Source organism: Polypterus senegalus, chromosome 8, assembly GCF_016835505.1.
Source record: "Polypterus senegalus isolate Bchr_013 chromosome 8, ASM1683550v1, whole genome shotgun sequence".
In the NCBI taxonomy this organism is placed as follows: domain Eukaryota; kingdom Metazoa; phylum Chordata; class Cladistia; order Polypteriformes; family Polypteridae; genus Polypterus; species Polypterus senegalus.
Genome location: NC_053161.1, coordinates 89,688,611 through 89,715,532, shown reverse-complemented (window position 1 = coordinate 89,715,532; position 26,922 = coordinate 89,688,611). Strand labels below are relative to the sequence as shown.

At 39.8% G+C, this 26,922-nt stretch overlaps 1 protein-coding gene across 1 annotated transcript in view; it reads right to left on the bottom strand.

The window, feature by feature from the left end:
• drd4-rs (dopamine receptor D4 related sequence) overlaps positions 1-26,922 on the bottom strand; it is a 129,828-nt gene that overhangs the window by 11,864 nt on the left and 91,042 nt on the right. Inside the window, exons 3-4 of the mRNA XM_039761427.1 lie at positions 24,961-25,073; positions 3,566-4,167 (exon numbers count right to left, since the gene is read on the bottom strand). Coding sequence (XP_039617361.1) covers positions 3,566-4,167; positions 24,961-25,073 — 715 coding nt within the window. The remainder of the gene's footprint in view (positions 1-3,565; positions 4,168-24,960; positions 25,074-26,922) is intronic.

The window sequence follows — 26,922 nt, the reverse complement described above, 5'->3', positions numbered from 1 at the left end:
GTTTACACCGTGCTTTGTTTCTGCAGTAGCAGCACTTATGAATATGCTTGTTTGCATCACTCGCCTCATATTCTTTTGCTGCCTTCTCAATTGTGTAATGCGCTTTTTGTTCAGCACTCTTTGGAGCTCTTCCTTGTTCTCTATGTACTGCATTCACAGTCAGTTCATTGTGAGCCGCTCTCTTGTGTGATCTTGCGATGTCCACGGCTTTATTTAATGTTAGCTAAGACCCGACACTTAAAAGTTTCTCTCACACTTTCACTGAGTTTGTACCACACACTAGTCTTATCCCTGACCATCTCATCTTCGTTTGCATAAGCAGAGTCCTTCACCCACGAATATTTAGTGGCAGCGTGTCGATTGCTGCCGATGGACGGCCTTATATGGGCAGGCACTCAATTACGTGGGAGGCGTGATGATGCAGGACTCAACTCCGCCTCACACGGCGACCGAGCTGCCTGGCTATGTCTGTATATATGTAAGTAAGTAGGATTCAGTTATGACCGTTACGTGTAGAATTTCGAAATGAAACCTGCCTAACTTTTGTAAGTAAGCTGTAAGGAATGAGCCTGCCAAATTTCAGCCTTCTACCTACACGGGAAGTTGGAGAATTAGTGATGAGTCAGTCAATCAGTCAGTGAGGGCTTTGCCTTTTATTAGTATAGATATATATTTTAATATAATTAAAAAATCTGTGGAGCCTAATGTATTACAAAGGGTCCTTAAGTGATAACAAGCGTTGTTCTGCATAAATTTTCCCTTAGGAAGCTCTCTCTGTGGTATAGCGGGTCTGCAGCTTAGCAATATGTGGTCCTTTTTAAAATAAATAATTGCACCTCAAGAAGGTGCATGCGCCAAAAGGGTGCAGGTATGTGCGAGTGCGTTTCCCTCCACTGCTAATTAAGGTAACTGGCTGACTGTGCCGCATATATGTATGGAGGCGAGCAGATCAGTCAGGTTCCTTAATAATGCCGTGGAGAGGGCAACTTCTCGCAACTGTGCCCCATTAAGCAGCAGACGATGAAAAGAACCTGCATTGAACAGAAAGGAGAGAGGAAAATGAAAGAACAAACAGAGAAAAAAGGAAACAGCTTGATAGAAAGAAAAAAGGGAAGGAAGAAAAGAAAGAGGAGATTCTGAAGGCTGGAGTCAGCCAGTAAAGAAGAGGAGTCAGTGTTCTTGGGGCGGATCGGTTGCACAGCTGAATATGGGGTAGGAGATGATTAAAGCTCACCTTCGGGATCCGGCAGGCACAAGTTTTTGGAGTGAGGAAGACAGAAAAATACAGCTTGAGGAGTCGCGGCAAACACACCAAAGAAGACAGATGTGGTTTAAAAGTGACCAAGATTGCTAATGTCTCTACTGGCTGCATATCCTAGAAGGGTGAGGTGGTGAGACAAGAAAGGGAGATATGCTGGCCTGATGGATAGGAAAGAGAAAGAAAGGATGGTAAAGAAGTGCAGAGAGGGAGCGGAGGTTGAACTGAAAGAAGAAGAAATATGAAAGGAAGACAAGAATGCAAGAGCCCATGCTGAAGGAGAGAGAGGCAGGTGGTCAAGAGTGAGCCTCGGTTATATTGGAGCCAGAATCAGTAGAATGGGCACTCCTACTGAATGCTTTCCTTTGAGTAGGAGCAGCCAGAAATATGGTGTCTCCCCCCCACACCAAAGGACTGGGGGCAGGGGGGCATGTGAAGGCTCGGATTTGGAGCCTTGCTAGGTGCCATGGTCCAGCAGGGACCCAGGCCTATGAAGTGTGGGTTGACTTCACCAGTTGGCTGGGCATCTCCTTCAGATGCAAGAGCCTGTATTAAGTGAAGATGAGAAGGTGTCTTCTTTTAGAAGGCAGCACTGGTCTTGTGAGTGGTAAAGGAACTGTCTCTGATTATTTTTAACCTCTTGTTTTAAGAAAATATTAATTGAACTGTTTTTAATCTTCACTTGGACACCATTGATTTTTATAGATTATTTATTAATAACCGAAGATTACACTTTAATTTAGACACTGTTATGTTTTTGTTATTCTTTTTAATAAAAGCCCTTTTACACCTACCCCTTTTCTGATGCATGTGTCCTCATCTGCCTGGCTCATCTCGATACGTTACAAACAATGGTGGGTTCAGGGGTCTCCTGGAAGGGACAGGTAGCATGGAGCTAACCTGCACCATCATACTCTCAAATACTAAAAACGTGTGCACTGTTAGATCCTGCTGCTTGTTATTTTGGACCCACAGTTGTATTAATTGAACAACGCTACACTCCATGCGTTTACATGTACACATAAAACCAGGATAATGTGAGTATCTCAGTTAAGGCAGAAACCCCTTTTACTTAACAACCTCCAACTAAGCCAAAAGGACTTAAATGTCATCATCAGCTGCCATGAATATGAAAAAAAAGCATGGAGTTTGTGATGATTTCTTCTTCTATTTTATAAATACGTGCAGTTCTTCATATGCTGTTAAGCAAATAACATCCCAGACATGAAGATGACCATGTGGACACTGGCCAGTGCATCAACTGGTCTTACTGTTTCAAAATCTCTATAGCAATCATTTTGATGAAAACTAAGTTGACACGTTTGCTTCTTGCCTTATACCCTACCTGCTGCTGGGGTAATAGTAACACAGATATTTTTACTTCCCTAAGTATTGCATTAGAATACTCGTTACTTTAAAAAGTAATTGACCTACATATTACATGTTACTCTTATTATGTTACCCCAACACATTGTGCTTCTGAGTTTAGCTATGTACGTTCATCTCATCGGTGTAAATTTAGAGATTTTTTAAATATTAAGAAATTATTTCAACTAGGAGAAGAAATAATGTGATTGCCCAAGCATTTGATCTTCGTGGAAGCTTCCACTATTTTCTACCCGTGGCTACTTTTAGTGTGTGTTAAGCAAGGACATACGCAGACTACAACATCCTTAACTGTAAACCGTTTAAATGTTTACATGGCCACGTAACCGGGTTATTCGCAGAGAAACCTACCTCTGCTAACTAGAGATCGATATCCCTGTTTTTCTAACTACAATATGGGTTTATAGGGCACTTTAGAAATTGGATTTCTGTTAAAAACTGGATTTTTAAAGTATGTGGAAAATACACTCATTGCTGCTTATCACCCCATTTTCTTTTAGATTATAAGAAAAAATAACTGTGACGTCAACTGTTTGGTAACTCTTTCACCAATTTTCCTGCCTCTTACCTACTAGATTATAAACCTGTGAAGTTACCAGATTGTCATGGTAGATGAACAAACAGATTCCATTAACTTCCTGCAGTGTTTATCTCAGTAACTTCTGAGGTCTTTGTGCATGATTTAAGCAGATGAGTATTTTTATCTTGGGATAGTGAAATGCAATGCCAGCAGGGAAAATAATGTAATAGCAGGTCCTATTTTTGATTTACAGGTATGTCATATCAAATGGACCTCCCAACTGTCAGCCTAAAGACTCATACTAAAGATCTTTTAAACTTTGCTATATGTGAAAATAAATAACCAAATTCAATATTACCTAGTTGTCAATTCTCAAGTTTTACCTCCTTCATGAAACATACCTACAACGATCGGAAGAACTTTCATTGCTTTGCGCTCCCTCCCACTCACTCTGCGGCTCTTGCTCTGACACCCTCTGCTGGAGACAGGACTGTGCTTGATCCCGTTCTCTTTGGGGCTGCCGTCCTTTAGCTTTTCTTGTGCTTCTGCATCTGAAGTGCTGTCCAGCTGAGTAGTTATCAAGTCATTCTCAGGCACTGTAACCTTGTTGGCAACAGTAGGGCTGACCTGAGGCATCAAGTACTTAACTTTTTGTCTCTTCTCTCGGCGTAGACTCCTCAGACTGAAGGAAAAACGTCGCTCTCCCTTCATCAAGTTTGCCTTACGGCTTGTACTCCATTTTCTTAGTCCCCGAAACATCCAGTAATAAAGCAGCAGCATGACTGGACAAGGCACAAAGAAGGAGCAAACTGAGGAATAGACCACAAATTTATCATCCTCCAGCTTGCAGACTTTTGGATCCCGGTTAGGTACTTGGTTCAAGCCAAAGATTACGGGACTTGCCACCCCAAAAGACAAGACCCATGTTGCGGTGATTAAAACCAGCTGTCGCATACTAAACTGATTTCTGTTGTATTTCAGAGGCACAATCACTGCAATGTATCTGCAAAAGAAAGTACAGGGCTTTAGGAGACCTGATCATAATGAATCACACCTTCAGTACTTCAGCAGTTTCTAACTCAATATACAAAATAGGAAAGTGTAATAAAGCTAAATAACTTGATGAAGCTCAATTTAATGTTGCAACTTTTTTTTTTAACTTTCTACCTTTAAAATGTTTACATTATTTCAAATTTATTATATAACTATCACATTATCATAGGTATACTGGAAAGATTGTAATCAGCTTCGTCACATCAATCTAATACACAATTATGCAAAAGTTCCTTTTGCTGACATGCTACTAATCATCCAGACTCTTGACTATATTAGACTGTTGGTGGCATAGCAGATAGTCTGCGTCCTCACAAAGTTTAGACTTGACCCTCCAGTCTCCCGAAGTTCTGCATCATAACGTAGTTGATGATTTCCTATGTTGGACCATCGACGTGCAATTTGATTTAAATACATGGGTTATTTTGTTAATATTTATCTTTGTACAAAAAGTTTATTTCAGTGTTACATACAATTGTGCTTCAATCTTTTGATGTGGCCATTTTGAGTTAAAATTGTTTTTGGGTTTCTGAGCATATTTGTACATTTTATATTTATGTTTCTGATACAATCTGTTAGCCTAGTATTTATTTCCGGATGTGTAAACTGTGTTACAAAATTTGAAATTATATGTGTTACTATGGACTTTAATATGCACAGATTTTGTGACTGAACTTTACTCTAGATGTTTGAGTTGTATACTTTGACAATAAAGAATTCTTCAAATTAGAACTAAATCCCTGCGGTGGGCTGGCACCCTGCCCGGGGTTTGTTTCCTGCCTTGCGCCCTGTGTTGGCTGGGATTGGCTCCAGCAGACCCCCGTGACCCTGTAGTTTGGACTTAGCGGGACTCAGGTTATCCTTCCCTTCATTGATTTCAATGCTGCACAGCGTTCAGTGAATTTCCTGAACATTTCTGTGACTTTGGCAAACTCGAGGCAAAGTAAATTTAGAGTGGTTTACTCATCACTATATGTCACCAACATCTATCACTGCCTAAAATGACTGTGGCACACATTTTTTAAATCTTCTCAGATTTCCTTATAATTGGTTCAGTTGCACTTCATAGGAAATGGCTTATTTGAATTTTCGTAAAGTGTCTGTTCAGAATTTCTGGGAAGCCTGTAAAGTCAGACATAGTTTTCACTTAGACTTTAACTTAGATGTATCCAGTAAATGATTAGCATCCCACTAGCCTATTGCTACTGGGACAGGATATGTCTCCCTGATGCACTACTAGAACGAATAAAAAGAAAAAAGATCAGAGAATAAGCAGACTGGATATGAGATGTTGATTTTATGGGATTTTCATCCAGCAGGTGATATGATCCCTTCTTTTTTGTCAGAAGTTACATATGGAGTTCTGCTTTAGAGGAGATCATACAGAGCACAAGTATAATATTTATTTTTAGTTGTATATACTATAGAGGCATATTACATTTTATAGCAAAGTGAAACTGATATTTACCAGATTACATCATTAGTCTGTTGCTTCTAAGATACTAAGCAACAGATAAGTAAACACTGTTGGTAGTAGCTGACTCTTAACTGCATTTCTTCAAAAACTGATTTTTTGTTCAGACAATAAACTCTCAGAGAAATCTATGGGGACGCACAGGAAAAACCTAAAACACATATGACTAATCTTCTTTTGGCTGCTCCCGCTAGGGGTGGCCACAGCAGATCATCTTCTTCCATATCTTTCTGTCCTTTGCATCTTGCTCTGTCACACCCATCACCTGCATGTCCTCTCTCACCACATCCATAAACCTCCTCTTCGGTCTTCCTCTTTTTCTCTTCCCTGGTAGCTCTATCCTTAGCATCCTTCTCCCAATATACCCAGCATCTCTCCTCTGCACACGTCCAAACCAACGCAATCTTGCTTCTCTGACTTTGTCTCCCAACCGTCCAACTTGAGCTGACCCTCTAATGTACTCATTTCTAATCCTATCCATCCTCGTCACACCCAGTTTAAATCTTAGCATCTTTAACTCTGCTACCTTCAGCTCTGTCACCTGCTTTCTGGTCTGATCTCTCTACTGTCCTGTAGACCTTCCCTTTCACCCTTGCTGATATCCATCAGTCACAAATCACTCTTGACACTCTTCTCCACCCATTCCACCCTACCTGCACTCTCTTTTTCACCTCTTTTCCACAATCCCCATTACTCTGTACTGTTGATCCCAAGTTTTTAAACTCATCCACCTTTGCCAACTCTACTCACTGCATCCTCACCATTCCACTGACCTCCCTCTCATTTACACACATGTATTCTGTCTTGTTCCTACTGACCTTCATTCCTCTCCTCTCTAGAGCATATCTACAACTCTCCAGGGTCTCCTCAACCTGCTCCCTACTATCTCTATAGATCACAATGCAGACATCATAGGCCACAGGGACTCCTGTCTAATCTCGTGTGTCAACCTGTCCAATGCAATGACTAATATCTCTCCCATAAAAATAGAGTAAGCTATAAGGATGTCAAAGTTAATTGCTGTTCATTCTAAAATATATTAGAAATATACAGAATCACTCAGTGCTGAGTGGTCGAAAAAAAAAACAGCTGTCAATACAAACAGAATTCAATTGTTTGACTACAAGGGAATTCCAGCAGAGGTGATTCTTGGAATGCAATGACAGAAGTTCAAAATGGTAACCCAAAAGAACGCAAATAAACGTGTAACAGATTTAAGGAATATCATAAGACTTTCCTGAGTACATTTTTTACAGAACTAAAATGGGATCTGGGAGAAAGACTGAGAAACAGACACAACACATATGTGTTTTTAGTATAGTCTATTAACAGACAGAGGTCTGATGCACATTACAGTACATAAGAAAACCAAAATATTATAATTCTTAGTAGGAAGTCTTGGTGACGTAATTAAACAGGTATTTCTTTAGTTTTTTGAGTGTTTTACCAAAACCAACACTTCGTGTTAAATTCTCAGTCAAAAGTCAAAGTGAAGTCAATACCAAATGAGACGTCTAAGGCTTCTTTAAGGAGACTTTTTCCACTGCAGACCAGGATAACGAGAGCACTTCTGATATTTGCTGTTCAAAAATGACAAGCCCTACTCCATGAGGCATTGGATTGGTTTAGAAATGTGGCACTCAGTGAGCCATGTTTTTGTTCCCGCCCAGTTTTAAGCAAAATTCACTCATGGTTGCATCCAGACATTTATATTATACATCTGGCTCAGCAAGACAAATGACTGGGGTTGTATTTTCACTGTATTATGTAAATCTGGGTTGTAATCCAGCTATTATCTAATTATCTAAACTATTATAGTCAGGCCCAGAACTCTATGTTTGTGTAAATATTATAAATCCTGAATCTTTTATATTAGAGCACGCAGCTAGTCATTGTTTCCAAGGCTCTTTGCTACTGTTTTTAGGCCCCAATCTTTTCACCTCAACAAACATTAAAGCTTAAGAGATTGTAAGGGAAGAAGTTGAAGAAAATGTGTCTGTGTGAATATCCATCCCTGCCAAACGTATTCCATCTTCAAGTTGAAAATTCCTATGTATACAGTATATATTAACATATATACTTTTTTTAATCTAGAAAAAGTTACATCTTTATTCATTTAGAACACAAAAGGCAAATCTTTAAAAAAAAAATTCAAAAAGACTTAAAGGAGAGGACACTGTGATACTATAGTACCTAACTTTCAAATGAAGAGTTTCATTATAAAACAGTTGTAAATTTTTAAATTGATTAATGTAGAAAGATTTGTGCTCCAGAGATAAAGTCATATTTTAACAAAGCATGATGTATCCTGCTGTGTAGCATGTGTCACACACGTCTGCATAGGGGACATCTTTAGGGCTCTAGTGACTGTAACTCTCCTGCCACTCCAGGGGTTGGCACTGTGTCCTAATGCCTTTTTTCGTTCTCCTTTTGCACACTGGATCACTGACAGCTGTAACACCTCTGACATCACTTTTGGTGTCTGTCCACCTGCACCCAACTCTTCCTGTCGGAAGGACTGAAAACCAGCAGCTCTGCCATCTTTGTCAGTTCTCTCCTGAATCTGCATCTGAAAAGAAATTTCTCTGTAGTTATTTTGTGTTTTTTGTTTTCTTTGCAATTCAGTCATACAAGGTTACCAGGCTGGTACCCCAGCTCTTCATCATTGTCGTCTCTTTTCTCTTAACATATGTTAAGATGCATGCTTTCATTTCAGACTGCAATAAATGTCACTCCTGTTTTAGTACAAACCACAATATTTCGACAGTCAAACATTCTGCTCTGCAGTATCAGTTTTCTCGATTGGCAGCCTCAGCAAAAGTGCTTCATTTGCTTTTATGCAGTCATTGTATTTACTGTTAATCATTATAGTCTATCGACACTTGCCTACTTGCTACTACCCATGTTTGCTTACATCACAGTGGTGGTTTGAAGCTGTGCCTGCTATGAGGCTTCAGCTTTCAAACACAGTTAAGCAGTACTTGCATTTACTGTTGGCAGCCCACTTAACAAGTATGTGATGTTTAAAGAAGTGGGTTGCAGTGAATGAGTTGTCCACTTTTTGCAGGACTGCTTGACTCCATTTTTGTGATCTTGCTTCCTTTGTGTTTTTGTTCTCGTTTGTATCACCTGTTTATATGTTTTACTTTCTGGTTAGCCCTTTTTCTTTTAAATATACCCTCCTTAATCATTTTGTTAGTTAATTAATTTTATTTTATAACTGAACAGTGTAGTTGAGCTAAAACATACACCTTTCTTGGCTAAGACTATCCAAAATATATTCTAGAAAAGAGCTGCACTGTCATCAAGGACCAGTTTCTCTTGCTCATATGCCTCACACCCAGAGAACATGAAGGAAAAATATTTAGCTTATTTGTCAGATATGTTTGGATTCACAATTACTCCAAATCCTTTAATAGCATTCTGTTATAAAAAATCTGTTGTGATATCTCACACGACACTTTGCTTTCTCTCAAAGCTTTTTCAGGGGTCGGTAGGAATGTATTGCTACCATTCTAAAATAGACAAGCTGGGCCACCATTAACCTTGTATGAAGTCTCAGTATCTGTGAGGAGCAAAAATTCAAATTGGCTTTGTTAATCACATAGATCTTTGAACTGGGCAGGTGACAGGGACAGAGGGAGAGGTGGAGTAGAAGTTAGGAGCACACGCTGATGCAGCACATTGCCGCACCCACCGCATAACAAACCAACTCAAGATCCCAGATTAGGACTCGAGTGTAACCATGCAATGGGTGACACTTTAGCACCACACTTCTTGTTTCTGGGAGCTCTGAACCCGACACTGTTGGTAATGTCTCCAATGAGCTAGGCAATGAGACACAACAATGAAATAAGAGGATGGTGCAAAAAGTGCAAAGTGCTTCTATTTTAAAAGATCAACAAAACAAAACAGTGTTCAAATAAATAGCGCAGTGCTTCAAAAGTCTTCAAATAAATAATCCAATATAAACAAGTGAAAGGTGGAGGTTAAAATCCAATAGGGGAAAAAAAAATCCTTTTCTAAACAACGAGGTTAAAACAATGGCTGGAAGCAGTCTTTTAAAACAAAGCCCGGTGCATTCTTTTACTGGTGACTACCCTGCTTCTCCCATCCAGGCTATGCACCAGGGGAGTCACCCTACATGCAGCTGACCTTCTTCTCTGTACTGGTCTGGTGGCCTTTCCAATCCCTGACTCTGGTTCTGCTCACCCACACCGAGACTTGGGCTCCCCAGTGACCAGGATGCTCACGCTGGGGCTTCCACTTCCCGAAGTTCCCGACTCCCGCTGCCTTCGCTGTGGCGAATCAACCTCCTCCCGGTCACTCCTGCTCCAAAGAAGCAACTCGGCAGGAGCAACTGCTACTGATGGCCCTCAGGTGCCGGCCAAACACCCCACTCAGGCTCGCCTCTCCCCACTGCCTGCAATCAGCGCAAGCCTGCAAGCACTCGCCCTCCTGCACCGGCTTTCTCCTTCTTGCTTCCTTCTCCCTTAACCTCCCTTCATGTTCGTTCTTTTTTTCATTCCTTCTTTTTTCTCCCCTAGCCGCCTCGCGCTTCTGTTATTTATCACGGGGACGTGGATCAGGTGTGGCAATTAGCAGCTCTCGTCATCAATTACGGATGTGGACGACTCCTCACCTGTGCACTTAAGTGAGGACTGCCCACATCACAAATTCATCCGGAAACTGATCCAGCCATGCTACCATGTCCCCTCTCTAAGCCGCAAGTGCACTGATTATTTATTTAAAAAGTGGCCCTGTTGATGTGAGCTGTGGACCTACTACACCACAACTAGTTCAAATGGAGTGGAACAGTGGGAGGTTTTTTTGTGGTGGCTGGAGTGCCAATTCGACCACCAACAGGGACAGAGACTGATTTGAAATGTAATGTCACTCATGCACACGAGAGGATCGCCTTCAGGACTCACCTAAGGTATGTGGTACTACCCCGGGATGAGAGTTTCTAACACTCTTGTCGAGAAACCACTTGTCAAGTGCCACAGAGCCAAAGAATCCCCACCCCTTCGGGTCCAGCTAGTATAAAGGTCAAATTGGACCGAAGTAACCACAAGGAAGGTCATGCAGATGCCTCATGCATTTACAAATGACGTCAATTTGCCGACCTCTGCAGCACCAGCGAGTGCTTATTTTTGATAAAAGATATCCTTTATTTTTGTGGCATTGTGCTGCCTCGCAGTTAGGAGACCCGGGTTCGCTTCCCGGATCCTCCATGTGTGGAGTTTGCATGTTCTCTCTGTGTCTGCGTGGGTTTCCTCCGGGTACTCCGGTTTCCTCCCACAGTCCAAAGACATGCAGGTTAGGTGCATTGGTGATTCTAAATTGTCCCTAGTGTGTGCTTGGTGTGTGGGTGTGTGTGTGCCCTGTGGTGGACTGGCACCCTGCCCGGGGATTGTTTCCTGCCTTGCACCCTATGTTGGCTGGGATTGGCTCCAGCAGACCCCAGTGACCCTGTAGTTAGGATATAGTGGGTTGGATAATGGATGGATGGATGAATTAAATGAGGTTTTGCACAGTTGGTACCCCAACTATTTTTGGTTTGACCTAGTGTCATCCCTCACCCTGCTACAATAATTATATACAGTACAGTGTAGAAAAGATTGTGTCTATTATTGATTTGTGCATTATTTTCTGTAAATCAAAAAAGAAAACATTAAAACGAATACTAGAAGATTGTTAGCATATAAGTGTTATAATATGTTTATCCATCCTTTTTAGGCAAATTTTTATGCTTTTGCTTGTAGTTTGCATACCTAGAACGTGTATTATTCATTAATCAAGATGTCTCTGTAATGTTGCTGTGCATTCCAGAAATGTACACTAGTTGGCCAGCTTCTATAAAATGAGGATGCTGGGTCTTCAGGAAGACAAAAAGGATGACCGGATATTAGAGGCAAAACAGGAGAAGTGTTCATGGGAAGTGAAGAAGTCTGAATGTGTGGAAAGAATGGTGAACTGCTCCTCCATCCAGAAGGTGAACTCCTGCTGTAAGTTTATTTTAGGGGCTTACAAAGGCTCATTTTTGTTGTTGCATTTAATATGCTTTCATCCTCGTTCTGACCTCAATTATTAATATCATAAAAAAAGCAACTTTGTGGAGGTTATAAAAATTCCAGAGTTTGTTAAATTCAAGAAATGAGACACTTACATAATAAGTGGGAAAGACTTAAAAAAGTGAACATTTTAGCTGAAATACTGTATGCTCAATTAGCTAAGTATTTCTGGAGTTTATTTTTCACAGCCATTTAAAACAAAAAGGCAAAAAAGTGTGGTGGAAATGGCATATGTTGAGCTTTTCTCCTTGGCGATAAAGAATTGTAAGCAATTAGAAGTAACAGATGGACTGAAATCGATGAGCATAAAATTATATATAAAATAATGTGATTTTTTGGGAACATTTGCTCACTTGCATTTATGTCTGATTTTTATAAAAGAAAGCTTGCAAGAGTAAAAAGATCTTTTTTTTTTCCTTTGACACGCTTAATTACGGGTATTAACATAATTTGTATTAATGTAGCATACAAAAATTTCTACCAAATCTATAAATCATGCTTAGTTTCCAATGTGTTGCAGCGTAGTTCAGATTTAAAGTGGTGATCTTGCTGCTGCTGACTTAGGTTAGAATTGGTAGCTCTCAGGAATTGTGACTTGGCTCTGAAGATGTTTGTGTGGGAAAGAAAAAGAAAAATAATTTAAAGGACTGAGGAAATCAGGGCAGTTTTCTCCTTGTAGTAGAAAGTGATCCTTATGCAGCCACCCGGTCATTTTGTGCTGATCCTTTTGTTTTAATTTATGTTACTTTGTTGGTATAACATGGCAATGGTGATTTTGTGTTTCCCCCCATTTACAGTAGGCAAGGTTTCCAGTCAGCCACTTCTTTATTGTCTCTCTCTGTTGTTGCCCACCACAATCAGCCATTTCCATGTTTCTGTCTTATCTATGCAGCTGTGGATTGTGATCTCCCGTCCTCTGCCTCTGCCTTGTCCTGTTTTGTCTCTGTTGTCAGCCACTCTGTGTTCTCACTCTCCTTCCTCCTGTTTTTTCTTTGCAGTTTTCACATTGACTGCAAAGCTAACCTGTCACACCCGGGCAGCACCTTCTCTGTAGCGTTCTTATCTGTCTGATGACTCTTTTAGGGTGACAGCTTCTTATCTAATTAATACTCACAACTTACTAGCCAAAGCTTTCTTAGCTGTTAAAAGTTTATTGGGTTTATGACTGGTGTTTCCTTGACTCTTATTTCTTATGCTGTCCTTTGAGATCAGTTTCATACGTATGCTTGCAATGACTATGGTTTTTGTCTAACTATCGTTACTTGACACCCGCAACTCAAAATATGAGCAAATCTAACAGGATTTAAAAAATGATTAAATTGTCATTTTTGTTTATTTTCTTCCACCCTGTTGGATGATGACAAATGGTAATGTCATGACCGGTTAATGCTGACAAGCTGACCGAAATTCCAAATTTTAAACAAATAATGTACAAGGAGATTGAAAAAAAACCACAAACATTAGTATGTAAAGTTGGAAAGGACAACGTCTGAATTATCAAGCTCTTTTTTCAATGCACCGTGAGGATATAAATGGAAATTCAGAATGTTCTGTTAGTTGCCTAGCTACTTGTTTGTTCTGTGGCTCTTTGATCATCATCACTGTTGCAAAACAAAGGAGGGCATTTCAAACATAAAGCCATCAGTGATCCAGAAAATTAGGTTTGTAGACATTTGTGATTTTTGTGTTTACTCGGTTATGTGATTAGATTAAATGTTTTTTATACTGTTTTTTGTATTTGCTGTCAGGTAATTTTACATTTTAAATATTAATGATTTAATAACCCTGCAAGAAAACAATAACCTTAAAATGACAAAGTAATTTTTCCTGAATATATTATCTGTGAATAGGAATATTTTCTTAATGTAGAACTAAAGATGTTCAAATATTACAGGAAATTTGCTGCCCATTTTATATAATACAAACATGTAAAATATTTAGCCATATTTCTAGAATTTTGCTGTAACATCAATGACATAATTAAGTACAATCATTATTTTAACTAATAAAAATGAGTTTACCTCACATTTTACCGCAGTAAGACTATTGTTAGTAATGTAAACTAATATTGATATGAAATTAATTAAATCTTTACCAATTGACACATTTGTTTACTAAAACTTTTATTTTTTTCCAAGTTTGCAACAGCATACTTTTTGTGTCTTCATTACATTCTGTACAGTAACTGCAAATTAGTTTTAAATATTTTGAAAGCATACAAAGTAAATTTGTGAGCTTTATTAAGTTGTTTCAAATGGAACCGCAGTAACAAGTAAATAAACCACAACAATATAAATTGTTTGTGTTTCCCATCACATCATATCCAACTTAACTTGTGCGCCAGCAGTCTTTTGTGCACAGAAGGCCAGGTAGAAATGCTGAAGAGTATGTTTCATCGAGCTTATAGGCACTTCTTTTACATTTTAGTGCTTCTTTAGGCACAATGAACCATAGTAAGCACAATAAACCATTCAAATTAATCATTTAAAGACTACTTAGTAATTCCTCATTATTTAGATATTGTTATGTGGGACAGCTGATTAAATGCTTTGTACTATTTATTTCTTGCAGTTTTTGTTTGTGATGCCATTCTTTCCTAATTTCATCCATCCATCCATCCATCCATTTTCCAACCCGCTGAATCCAAACACAGGGTCACGGGCGTCTGCTGGAGCCAATCCCAGCCAACACAGGGCACAAGGCAGGAACCAATCCTGGGCAGGGTGCCAACCCACCGCTGGACACACACCAAGCACACACTAGGGCCAATTTAGAATCGCCAATCCACCTAACCTGCATGTCTTTGGACTGTGGGAGGAAACCGGAGGGCTTGGAGGAAACCCACACAGACAAGGGGATTACATGCAAACTCCACGCAGGGAGGACCTGGGAAGCAAACCCAGGTCTCCTTACTGTGAGGCAGCAGTGCAACCACTGCGCCACCGTGTTCCTAATTTCAATGCAGATAAAATGAATATAAAATTAATACTGACAATCAGAAGTGCCTGTTTCCTTATTTTTGCAATTAGCCACATTTGCTACAATACTGTGTAGCAGCGCTGGTATGTACCGGACCCTAATTCCCCTAGGCCAGAGCCCAGTAACACAAACTCCTAGACACCACCACTTGAATTTCTAATGGGGAAATGTGCCACGTTCCTCGTTCTTAACATTAATACATCAGTTTAACGGCACTTCTGTTATCCACTTCATGAACTGCTCTGCATGTACAATCACATCTGCAGACTTTAAAGGGGATTGTATGCAACCACATACAAATAAATGAAAATCACCAACATCTAATAATGATAATGATATATTTAAATTTCACATTATTCCTAGTGATTGTCCATTTCCATTCAAGAGATTACAATTTCCTGCAAAATTGTGTTTTGCAAGAACCATCAATAAAAGCCAAATCACTAAGAAAAGGAAGAACTGACAAAATGCAGGAATGTTTTCCTCATGCACAGTTATATATAGCATGTTTAAATGTAGGCAGTTCCATAGACCTAGAAATATAATAATATTTTTTGTAATTTGACTGGTGCCTTTATCCAAAGTGACTTAGAACATTTATGATACAATTGGTCACATTTCTTTTGTTTTTGTTTTCTTTTTTTTACAATTGGAGCACAGGTAAGTGAAATGACTTGCTCATGGCCAGTGTCAATAGCAGGAAGTGAACCTACAACCTCTGGGTTTGAAGTCCAAAGCCTTAATTACTACAACACAGTTCCTGCCCATAACAGTAGCCCTTGGAAATTAAAAAACAAACTATAAATATTGTACTGTATACAGAAAAGCACTTACTTACATAGTACTTCTGATATACCCAGTTAACTAATGGCACTATAACTGGCACTCATTGTCTTACAACACGTGACAGGAAAGGTTGGTAGAGCAGATGCTATTAATACATAAACAATAGACTTCATAGCAATAACTTCTGGAAAAACTGGTGATTAAGGTCAAAGCTATTTCATGTAATAATGTACTACCTTAATCGAACTACAAAATATCTCAACAAAAGTTCAGAAGCAATCTCTCTATGACCAAACAGTGAACTTTGTGAGCTGGAATGTAAGAGGTATCAATCATGAATTAAAGAGAAATAAAGTATTGTCTCACCTAACAGAACTAAACACCAAGATAGTATTTTAGAGGAGACCGACTTTTTAAGCAAGGATCAGTTTCAGCTGCACAAAGATGGGACTGGCCACATATTCTACTCCAGCTATACAAAGAAAACTAGAGGTGTGGAAATTCTTATACATAGAACGATTTCATTTGTAGCATCAGATGTAGTATCTGATTCTGAAGGGCAATATGTGATCGTCATGGGAAATGTTTTTAAAGTGATTTTGATAAACATTTATGCATCCAATGTAGATGATAGGGCCTTCATCCAAAACGTATTTGCATTCATTCCTAATGTGAACAGTCATAAAATTATAATTGCCGTAGAGTTTGTGTTTTAAATCCAGACCTGGATAGGTCTCTTGCCATCTAAAGCATCTGACACTGCAAAAACAATTACACAGTTTATAATTGATCACCCCTGGAGAGTTCTAGATCCAAATATTCCTTCTTGTCACCAGTATATCACTGTTACTCAAGAATTTATTATTTCTTTATAAAAATGTAATATTTTTCTGCCTACAATCAAATCTTGAAACTCTGAAATTACCTGAATCCTAAATCAAGAATGCGCCAGGATTCCAAATGAGGCACTTTATAGGAACAGACAGGCTTTGCTTTCAGAACTCAACCTCTCGACAACAAAAGAAAAATTTAAAATCGTGACATCATTACTAAGAACATGGAGAGAAGGCTAATAAGATTTTAGCCCACAAGCATTCTTGATCTAGGATTCAGATAATTTTAGAGTTCCCCAGAGTATTCCTGCCGAGACCTCTGAAGATGCATTTGCCCCTAAAAAGAAATCATTTATCACAAATGATAACTTAATTATTTTCAACAGTTTTAAACAACAGTAGCAGTAAATGAATTGCAAAGGTACACTTATTTCTGTAGGAAAGGTTGTTTTATTTTTCCTGTAATATATATTTCCATTTATTGTGCATTACATGTTGAGTACCATTGAGAAACTCTTATCTAAACAATCAGCCACATTGCAACACAAAAGCATGAAACAATGCAGCATTGTTTCTTGTGTAAGTGGAATGCTTTGTTTATCAATTTTCTCTACCTACTTTGACTCAATCAATATCAATCATCATAATATTGTGAACTGCCGTACCATGAATCTGAAGCTGCTGTCACAAACTAGAATTCTTACAGCTTTATTTATCAAATATTTTCATATTCAAAATTTGCTCTGCTGTACCTTAGGTTTAGAACAGCATTTTCAAACTGATTACTAGGAGGAACATCATCACTTCAGGTATTGTGTTTGTTTGATTACATAAACAGAGGCCACCAACTCCAAGACCATTGGATACGACGACAACTCGCAGGGCCACGCCCACCAACTCGGACGCAACGACACAGAAAAAATGGCGTCATTTTTGTTCGTCTGTCGTAGAGGCCACATGCAGTGCAGGTCAGGTTAATGTCATGTACCTCTGAGCTACGTTGACTGTTCATAGAGGCATGTTTCTCGCGGAGGTGAATCGCCATATACAGCGTGTGAAACGGTTTGCGAGGGGTATCCCATGGGATCCTTAAAACAATCCTTTAAAACTGAGGTTAAAGCACAATGAAGGAATCAGTCTTTAAAACCCAATAAGCCCTGTGCCTCTGTTTCATGACCGTCTCACCTGCTTCACCAATGCAGGCCCTACAACAGTCGAGACGCTCTGTCAGCAGCTGACCTTCTCTGTGCCTGACCGGTTCACACAGAGGCAGCGTAAGAGAAAGCCGCGTCAGAGGCAGACAGAGGCACACACACAGGCAGCTGGTGGGCGGCACTCCGTGAGTTTCTCTGTGAGCATTCTCGGTGTGTATGCTTCGAGAACGAGGCTGGACGCGGCTTGCGACCGGGCACATGAGCAGGCAGTGTGTATGCTTCGAGTGCGAGGGTGGACGCGACAGGACCATCTAGGAAAAATCATGTCGCGGATGTGATTCGCTGTATGCAGTGTGTAAAACAGTTTGTTTGTCGCAGATGTGAATCGCTGTATGCGTGTAGTACAGTTTGCGAGGGGTGTCCCTGTGTCTTTCCAGAAGTGTTCAACCATCAATAAATAATTATGCGGCGTTTGTTATGCCGCGGGTTCACTATTGTGTTGTATTTTGCTCTCTCCAGAGTTCCATCTTTTCATTCACTTACTGTTGTATTCTCACACCAACCCGTTTTAGACAACCGTGTCTTTCCAGAAGTGTTTACCATTCAATAAATAATTATGCATGAGATTGAGCGTGTGTCTAGGCGTGGGTAAGCCGTTGAACCCCATTTGGGCTGCAAACCGTGGAATTGCCACTAAGTGCGACTCATACGCTCCCACTGTTTTCGTCCCTACCCTTTGTACACACCCCCTTCCCACACGTTGACTGTTAATAGAGGCATGTTTCTCGCGGAGGTGAATCGGCATATGCAGCGTGTGAAACGGTTTGCGAGGGGTTTTCAATGGGATCATTAAAACATTCCTTTACAACTGAGGTTAAAACACAATGAAGTGAGCAGTCTTTAAAAAACGAGTTTTCGGTTACGACGCACGACCGCGTGCAGCTTAGCAAATTGTTTTACACGCTACATACAGCAATTCGCATCCGCGACAAACATGCGTCTTCTTAGATGCTCCTGCACTTTGTACACACCCCCCTCCCACCTCGCTACTACCGTGGTCGGGTGTCTTGGTGGATTATATATAGAAAGGCAGCCAAAAAGGATTGACAGATTGATAGCTCTTTCTCGATTCTGTGGGTGGTGGTGGTGCATGGCAGTTCTTAGTTTGTGGAGCGATTTGGCTGGTTATTTCCAAAAACAAACGAGACTCCCGCCTGCCAAATAGTTACACGACGCAACAGCAGTCGGCGTCCAAATTCTTAGAGGGACAAGTGAGATTGAGCATTAACAGGTCTGTGATGCACTTGTATGTCCGGTACTGCACGTGCGCTACACTGAATGGATCAACGTGTGTCTACCTGGCGCGGGGAGGCGTGGGTAAACCGTTGAACCCCATTCGTGATGGAGACCGTGGCTTGCAATTGTTCCCCACGAACAAGAAATTCCCAGTACGTGCAGGTCATACGCTCACACTGATTACGTCCCTACCCTTTGTAAAACCACCATACTCCCCATGTTCGTGTGACTTGGTGGATTATATATAAAAAAGCAGCCGGAACAGCAAAGAACAATGAAAATTCAATGTGGAAACCGACTGAGGTGGTGTTTGGAAAATTAACAGTCAACGTGACTCACAGGTGCGTGTGGACTGTACACAGACGAAAGCGACTCAGGTAGGGAGTTGGGGGCGGGCACATAAGCGGGCAGTGCATACTGAACGAGCGCAGTTCAACCCCGTCCTTCGCTTTGGAAGGAGAAGGCGCGACGGCGCTCCTCCGGTTTTCAGTCACGGACAATTTTATGTTGGTTCGTAGCGTGCATTGTTGCAGTGTTACTTTTCTTGGTGGTTTATTAAATTACGGATTTTTCAAATGTTTATTTTTTCCTCTGTGCTTAAAAATCATTTAAAAGCGGCCTGATTATGCGGCGTATGCTACGCCGCGGGTTGGCTAGTTTTCAATATTTCTTAATCAGGTACTTATCAGCTGCCATGAATATCAAATTAACTTGTCTGCTGTGAATGAAATGATTCTTTGTGCAGTAAATTCTAAAAGAAAACCAAGCTAATATGGCTGGTACTCCAGAGTAGACAGTAGTTTATTCAAGATGGGCTTGGTGCTGTTTAGTGGAATATTTGCAGATTCCTATAAATCGTATTTCTTTTTGTTTATAAACAGTTCAGTCACCAACCAAAACATAGTTGTAGTTTTGTTCAACGTTGGTTGAAAATGTTTTATTTCATTTATCTTTGGTTATGCTTTGTCTCTTCAGGTTACATAAGGCTGTTCTGTCACCTTCTTTTTCTTGGGTTTTGTACCGACTGCATTGGGTGGCAGCACTTTAGAATGGGAAGGAAATCAGGAGAATCACAAAATCAAAATAATAGGCCAAGGTTCTTATCCATTAAGAAATGATTAAAGCAGACATGGCTCAGGACATGAACCTAGAATTGTGGTCAGGAAACAATGCAAGAAATTGTAGCCAAATAGGGAACATGTAACCAGCAGTAAATTGACAAGATGTTAATCTTAGTAAAGGATCAAAAGGATATTTTGTAACCAGAATATACTAACATGAAGAAGAATCCATAAACTGAAATGACCAGGAAGTGTACGATGCTGACACTTTTACCATCACAATAATGACACTGCATGTTGCACACTTTTTTCAGTCGTTTTGTCTTGCAATGGATTTGCAACAGGCAACAAAATGGTATTAAAATAGTGGTGCTCATAAGGAAACGATAGCAACACAAGCGAACACAATTTATTTTCAAATAAAAAATACATGCAACCAGCAGATTCCTTGGTGTTCAAATTCCTGGAAACAAGCAAGTAAGAAATGCCGGATTTTGGATGGTTATACAGTTGTGCTTGAAAGTTTGTGAACCCTTTAGAATGTTCTATATTTCTGCATAAATATGACCTAAAACATCATCAGATTTTCACTCAAGTCCTAAAAGTAGATAAAGAGAAACCAGTTAAACAAATGAGACAAAAATATTACACTTGGTCATTTATTTATTAAGGAAAATGATTGAATATTACATATATGTGAGTGGCAAAAGTATATGAACCTTTGCTTTCAGTATCTGGTGTGACCCCCCCTTTGCAGCAATAACTGAAACTAAACATTTCCGGTAACTTTTGATCATTCCTGCACACCGGCTTGGAGGAATTTTAGCTCATTCCTCTGTACAGAACAACTTCAACTCTGGGATGTTGGTGGGCTTCCTCACATTAACTGCTCGCTTCAGGTCCTTCCACAACATTTCGATTGGATTAAGGTCAGGACTTTGACTTGGCCATTCCAAAACATTAACTTTATTCTTCTTTAACCATTCTTTGGTAGAACGACTTGTGTGCTTAGGGTCGTTGTCTTGCTGCATGACCCACCTTCTCTTGAGATTCAGTTCATGGACAGATGTCCTGACTTTTTCCTTTAGAATTCTCTGATATAATTCAGAATTCATTGTTCCATCAATGAAGGCAAGCCGTCCTGGCCCAGATGCAGCAAAACAGGCCCAAACCATAATACTATCACCACCATGTTTCACAGATGGGATAAGGTTCTTATGCTGGAATGCAGTGTTTTCCTTTCTCCGAACATAACGCTTTTCATTTAAACCAAATAGTTCCATTTTGGTCTCATCCGTCCACAAAACATTTTTCCAATAGCCTTCTGGTTTGTCCACATGATCTTTAGCAAACTGCAGACGAGCAGCAATGTTTTTTTGGAGAGCAGTGGCTTTCTCCTTGCAGCACTGCCATGCACACCATTGTTGTTCAGTGTTCTTCTGATGGTGCACTCATGAACATGAACATTAGGCAATGTAAGAGAGGCCTTCAGTTGCTTAGAAGTTACCCTGGGATCCTTTGTGACCTCGCCGATTATTACACGCCTTGCTCTTGGAGTGATCTTTGTTGGTCGACCACTCCTGGGGAGGGTAACAATGGTCTTGAATTTCCTCCATTTGTACACAATCTGTCTGACTGTGGATTGGTGGAGTCCAAACTCTTCTAGAGATGGTTTTGTGACCTTTTCCAGCGGATGACCATCAACAACTCTTTTTTTGAGGTCCTCAGAAATCTCCTTTATTCATGCCATGATAGACTTCCACAAACATGTGTTATGAAGAGCAGTCTTTGATAGATCCCTGTTCTTTAAATAACACAGGGTGTCATCACATTAGTCTAATTTCATCTTCAAACTAACTGCTAATCATAGAGGTTCACATACTTTTACCACTCACAGATATGTAATATTTAATCATTTTCATCAATAGATAAATGACCAAGTATAATATTTTTGTCTCATTTGTTTAACTGGTTTCTCTTTATCTACTTTTAGGACTTGAGTGAAAATCTGACGATGTTATAGGTCATATTTATGCAGAAATATAGAAAATTCTATTAGGGTTCACAAACTTTCAAGCACAACTGTATATGCTGTATATATTTAACAGAAAATGACTACCTGTACAGTACTTTAAAGAAAGTGAATGAAAAGCAAATGACATTTTAATGTTCACCAACTAAATACAACAGTTCTACAGAATTTTAGTTAACTTTCTCTGCAATCGACAACACATCATGTTTACGTTTTACGCCATCTCTTTTCTTTGCTGAATCCATAATGGGGCTTTACAGCAACAAATAAATGATAAAATGAGAAGGAATGAGCAGGAATGGCTGTTAGCAAGTGCAAGCAAGACACAACAACTGATTATCGACTACAGTGCCATCAAAACATAAACAGCGCCTCCAGAAAACAGTGGCGTGCCAACGCGGCACATTTGAAAATGCACTCTGAAATCCATGCCAGAAATCTGAAGGAACCGGATTTCTGAATGTCAGCCTGTATTAGAAAAAAATAAAATCACAAGTTATCATTATCAGGCATATGTGCATATGTAATGGAAACTGTGATATTTGCTTTTAGTGCAAAGAAAGAAAGATGAATATGGTAAGGTTGTTGTCTTTGGGATCAAATGCTATAAAATGGTAACCTCTTGATGACATTTGGCATATATATATTGTGGGGAACAGCCCGGGCACAGACAGGTAGACATTGTTGCAAAGCACCACACACGTTTATTCACAACTATTAATTACAGAGTGAAGACACACAACCCACTTTTAAGCTCACCAGGACGTGCCCCAGGTGCCTCTTGATAACCTTCCATCGGCCCTCCCAGGTGTGGCGGAAGTGTCAGCTGTGCACCTGGGAGCACTCCGGGTGTCCCTGGTCTTCTTCCCCCCCAGCACTTCCGGGTGTGGCGGAAGTGCTGAGGGCCAGGGCTCCAAAGGCATTCAGGTGCCCCCTGGCGGTGACCACGGGCCCCTATAGGGGTGATCTTCTAAGCTCTGTTCCCATGGTCCCCAAAGCTATCCGGGCGGTCGCCCCCTCGCAGTCTGGAGGAGGCATAAGCCCTCATCCGATCCTTCCGGGCATCCCAGCTGGGTACCTCCCCCAGCCGCTTGCCACAATATATATATATATATATATATATATATATATATATATATATATATATATTACACTTGTTAGTACAGACTGTCAGCTCTTTCACAATGGACAGAAAGTGATGTAAGCAAAACAAGAACAGATAATTGGGAAGTGACATTAAAATGTCCCCAGATCATGACATGATATGTATTCTGGTCAAACATGCCATGATTTTGGCTGTAGGCTGTGAGATTCAGTCCTTCAGTTGGATTTTATTTTGTGCTTCTTTGACAAAATGGAAACCATGTATCAGTCACATCCAAAATGCTGCAACCTAATTGGTTCAAAATAAAGGGAGAGGCACTTTTCAAATTATACAGGGTCAAGGTTAAAATGACTCAGAGAATGGCATGATCAGCAGGGCTTATAAAATTACTAATTATTTAAATAATTTTAAGAATTTTGTATGATTTCAGAAGTAAGCAATAACAAAACAGCTAGTTGAGGCTAGGATGCCTCGATCAGGTGTTGTTAATAGGATGAAGTGGATGGTTAGACCCCTTATCTCAGAAGATAATCCAAAACTATAGCAAAGATAACCACATTTCATAAAATAGTTGTTGGTACAAAGGTGTGGTTTACACAAACATCTGTCTGGATGCAGCCTGACCTGGAAGTTTAAGCTTCTGAGATGGCTGATCCTTGCAAAGAGTTAGAATAGCATACAAGCACAATTCCAGCTCATGCTGTGCCTGTTGATGTTCAGGATGGTAAAGGAAACTAATCAGTAGGTATTTTCTGTTTTTTAATGAGCAGTTTTCTGTCTGCAGATGTTCTTTCTTCATAAAGCTGCCTGACTGAGCTGAAATAAAATATGTTCCTGGTCTGCCATGTCTATGCTTAATAGGGTAACAGATATGAACAAAGAAGCAAGTTAAATAAAAGGAAGTGAATGTGCTATAACGAGAGTGTCTACTAAACAATAGGGAGTGCTTACGCGGGGCTGCTTGTATATGAAAGAAAAGAAGTTTGAATTCTTTCTGTCATATATATATATATTTTGCAATTAAGAAATAAATCATTCTTCTTTGAAACACTTTGTGGGCCACTCTTAAAGAAAGTCCTACCATGAGGTACATTTTTTTAATCAAGTAGGAAAACTACAAAACTGAAACCCAATGAAACACAATAGGGTATAGAAATAAAAACAATAAGAATACAATATAGCATATAATACATGTAAAATTATGTACAATATATTTGTGAGAAATAAGTTTAAAACATGTTTACATTTAATAATTGGTCTAACAAATATTATATAAGTTTAATTTAAATACAAAAAACTTCAGCATTCAGAGAAAAATATAAACTACTACTGGGGGGGCAAGCCCCCCTGGTGCCGTTGGTGCCCAAGCCCCAGTTGCGGCCAGTCTGACGTTGACATTGTGAAGAGGGGGGCTGAACGCACCCCAAGCAGATGCAGTCACTCCTCTGAAACCCCCTTTTAAACGGTGATACACTGGGAAACAAATAGTTTTTTTTTTTTTACCTCCTCTTTGCTCGATCAGCTGCTGGGCCGCGTGATCTGCATCTGTACTTTGAACATTTTAAAGTCTGTACAGCAGCTGTCCTACTCTTTGTCTTTTAATTCCGTTCCCCGGGCATGGTTAAGTCTCTTAGCACAAAGTCTCGTCTCTCAGGACGTGAGTTCTTAATATTTTTAGTTTATCATTTAAAAACGGAATAAGAATCTGAAAATCTAACAACATCACATTAAAGTTTGATAAATTCTGAAAAGAATGATACTAAACATATATATGTAGGTTTTAAAGCTCGATTTATAGCATGACAAAAAAACTTCACATAAAATTGTTGCACAAAATCTTTGCAATTTTAGACTTAGGATTTTATATATATAGAGTGGATTTGTTATTTTTCCACAAAAAAGCATGCCAGAACAGCAATATTAATAATTGTTGTTGGAGTGATACCTACCTGTCAACACTTATTGCACAAAGGTTGAGGATTGAAGCTGTACAGAGCATCACATCCATGGTCATTAATGCATCACAGATATACATGTTTAAAGTCCATATACCACCTAAAAACTAAAAAAAAAAAAAATTGGAACAAAATACAAATGTGTTAATAAATATCATATAAAAAGAGGAACTCTGTCTATTTATCAGTGTATCTATCTGTAATCCAGCACTTTCCAAGTTATTATTGCTAAGTCACTGACAAAATCAAATATGTAGACAGTTCTATTGAATGCAGAAATGCTGGCAACACTGCAAAAATAATAATAATAAAAAAAATAAAGCTTGGGACTGGGAGTCAGAGGAACACGAATGTGTAAGAAAGGCTGGGTTTTTCACGCACACATGTGTTACTAGTATATTGAAAACGTGCCAATAAAATGCATCTGGTAATTGATGATCTTGCATTTGAAACAGCCTATTAATATAAGTGAATTAACATCTGAGTACAACAAGGCATTTCTGAACTCACATCACATGCACATTGTTCCAGAAGGGATATTACAGCTTGTGTTGAAGCAAATATGGGGGACATGGTGGGTGTGAGTTCTAAATTAAAAACTTGAGCTTTGTGGGTGTGAGTGCACTCCACTGTGAAGCTGTGCAACCACAGAATGTAAGGGAAGTGAGCTGATTGCCTGTTAATATGCAGGTTCTGTCACCCCAGCTGTTCCTTATTATGGCTTCTGCACCCACAGAACTATAAAGAGTGCCTATGAAGAGTGATGAAGAGATAGAAAAGGATGAGAATCAGCACAGGAGAACAGAAGGGAGAAAATAAGTAAAGTTTAGAGTTTTGTTGACAGGGGAGAATACTGACAATCAGTTGAACCAGCTGGAGTAATGGGCAAGAGGCTTGGTGGCTAGGAGCTTGCCCGCCGTGTTGAGCGAAGGGAACAGTTCTCATGGGGTTGTGATTCTTCAGCCACGCATCCAGGAAGAGGAGTGACCAAAGGGCTGTAAAGATTGCCCTGTGCATGCCAGGGAGTGATGGTGGTGGGAAGCTGTGCTTGGGATGCCTCCGCAGTGACCAACTGAGCTGGCTGGGGTGCAAGCCAGTGTTAAAAGTTTGACCCCACTTTCTTGTGTCTCAGCTCCTGAGTGTACCTGTTGGGTGAGCTCTGGGGCTGAGACCATGTAGAGAGACACCAAGGCTTGGACAGAAGAGAAAGAAGCCCAGATATTTTACTTCTGATTTTATTCATTTTTATTCTGTGGATTATTTATTGACTGATTTTACTCCCCAATGTTTTATGGATTATTTATTTATGTAGAACATATACTGTATTTATTTAATTTGAAACATTTTGCTTTATTGAATAAAGTGCACTGAGCACATTGGTTTGCACCAGTTTCGTTGTTTTGTATCCTCATTCCCCTTGTCCATCTCGGTACATGACCATTGATGACACGGGTTCAAGAGGAGTACACCGGCAACCTGATCATAACACTGCTAATGACCTAATCAATTTTCTTCCGCGCTGAGCTAAGGAATACAAATGCTGGACACTGGAGGATGAACTAGTCTTCTTAATTATTGATTCATACAGGGAACAAGCTACCAAGCATTGTGCAGAATACGATGGCCTATGCCTGTTGCAGATGTGTCCCATAGTTATACAGATTTGCTGGCAGAGAACCTGCAGTGCAAATATCTTATTCCATCTGACGACACAGAGGCTCAATTAGATTGTATTAAGTTGAATTCACTGTAATGTACCTGGGACCATTTTAGGACTGTCTCATCTTTGTTATATGGAGCACATGATCATGATGGAAAAATCAATTTAAATACAGAGTTCATTGCTCCAGTAAAGAATGTACATGATTGGCTGTGCTCTTCCTAGAGCAAGGATCCCATTCTGTGCCACACATTCACTATGCAGGCCACTCTACTGCTACTACCAGACTGCATTGT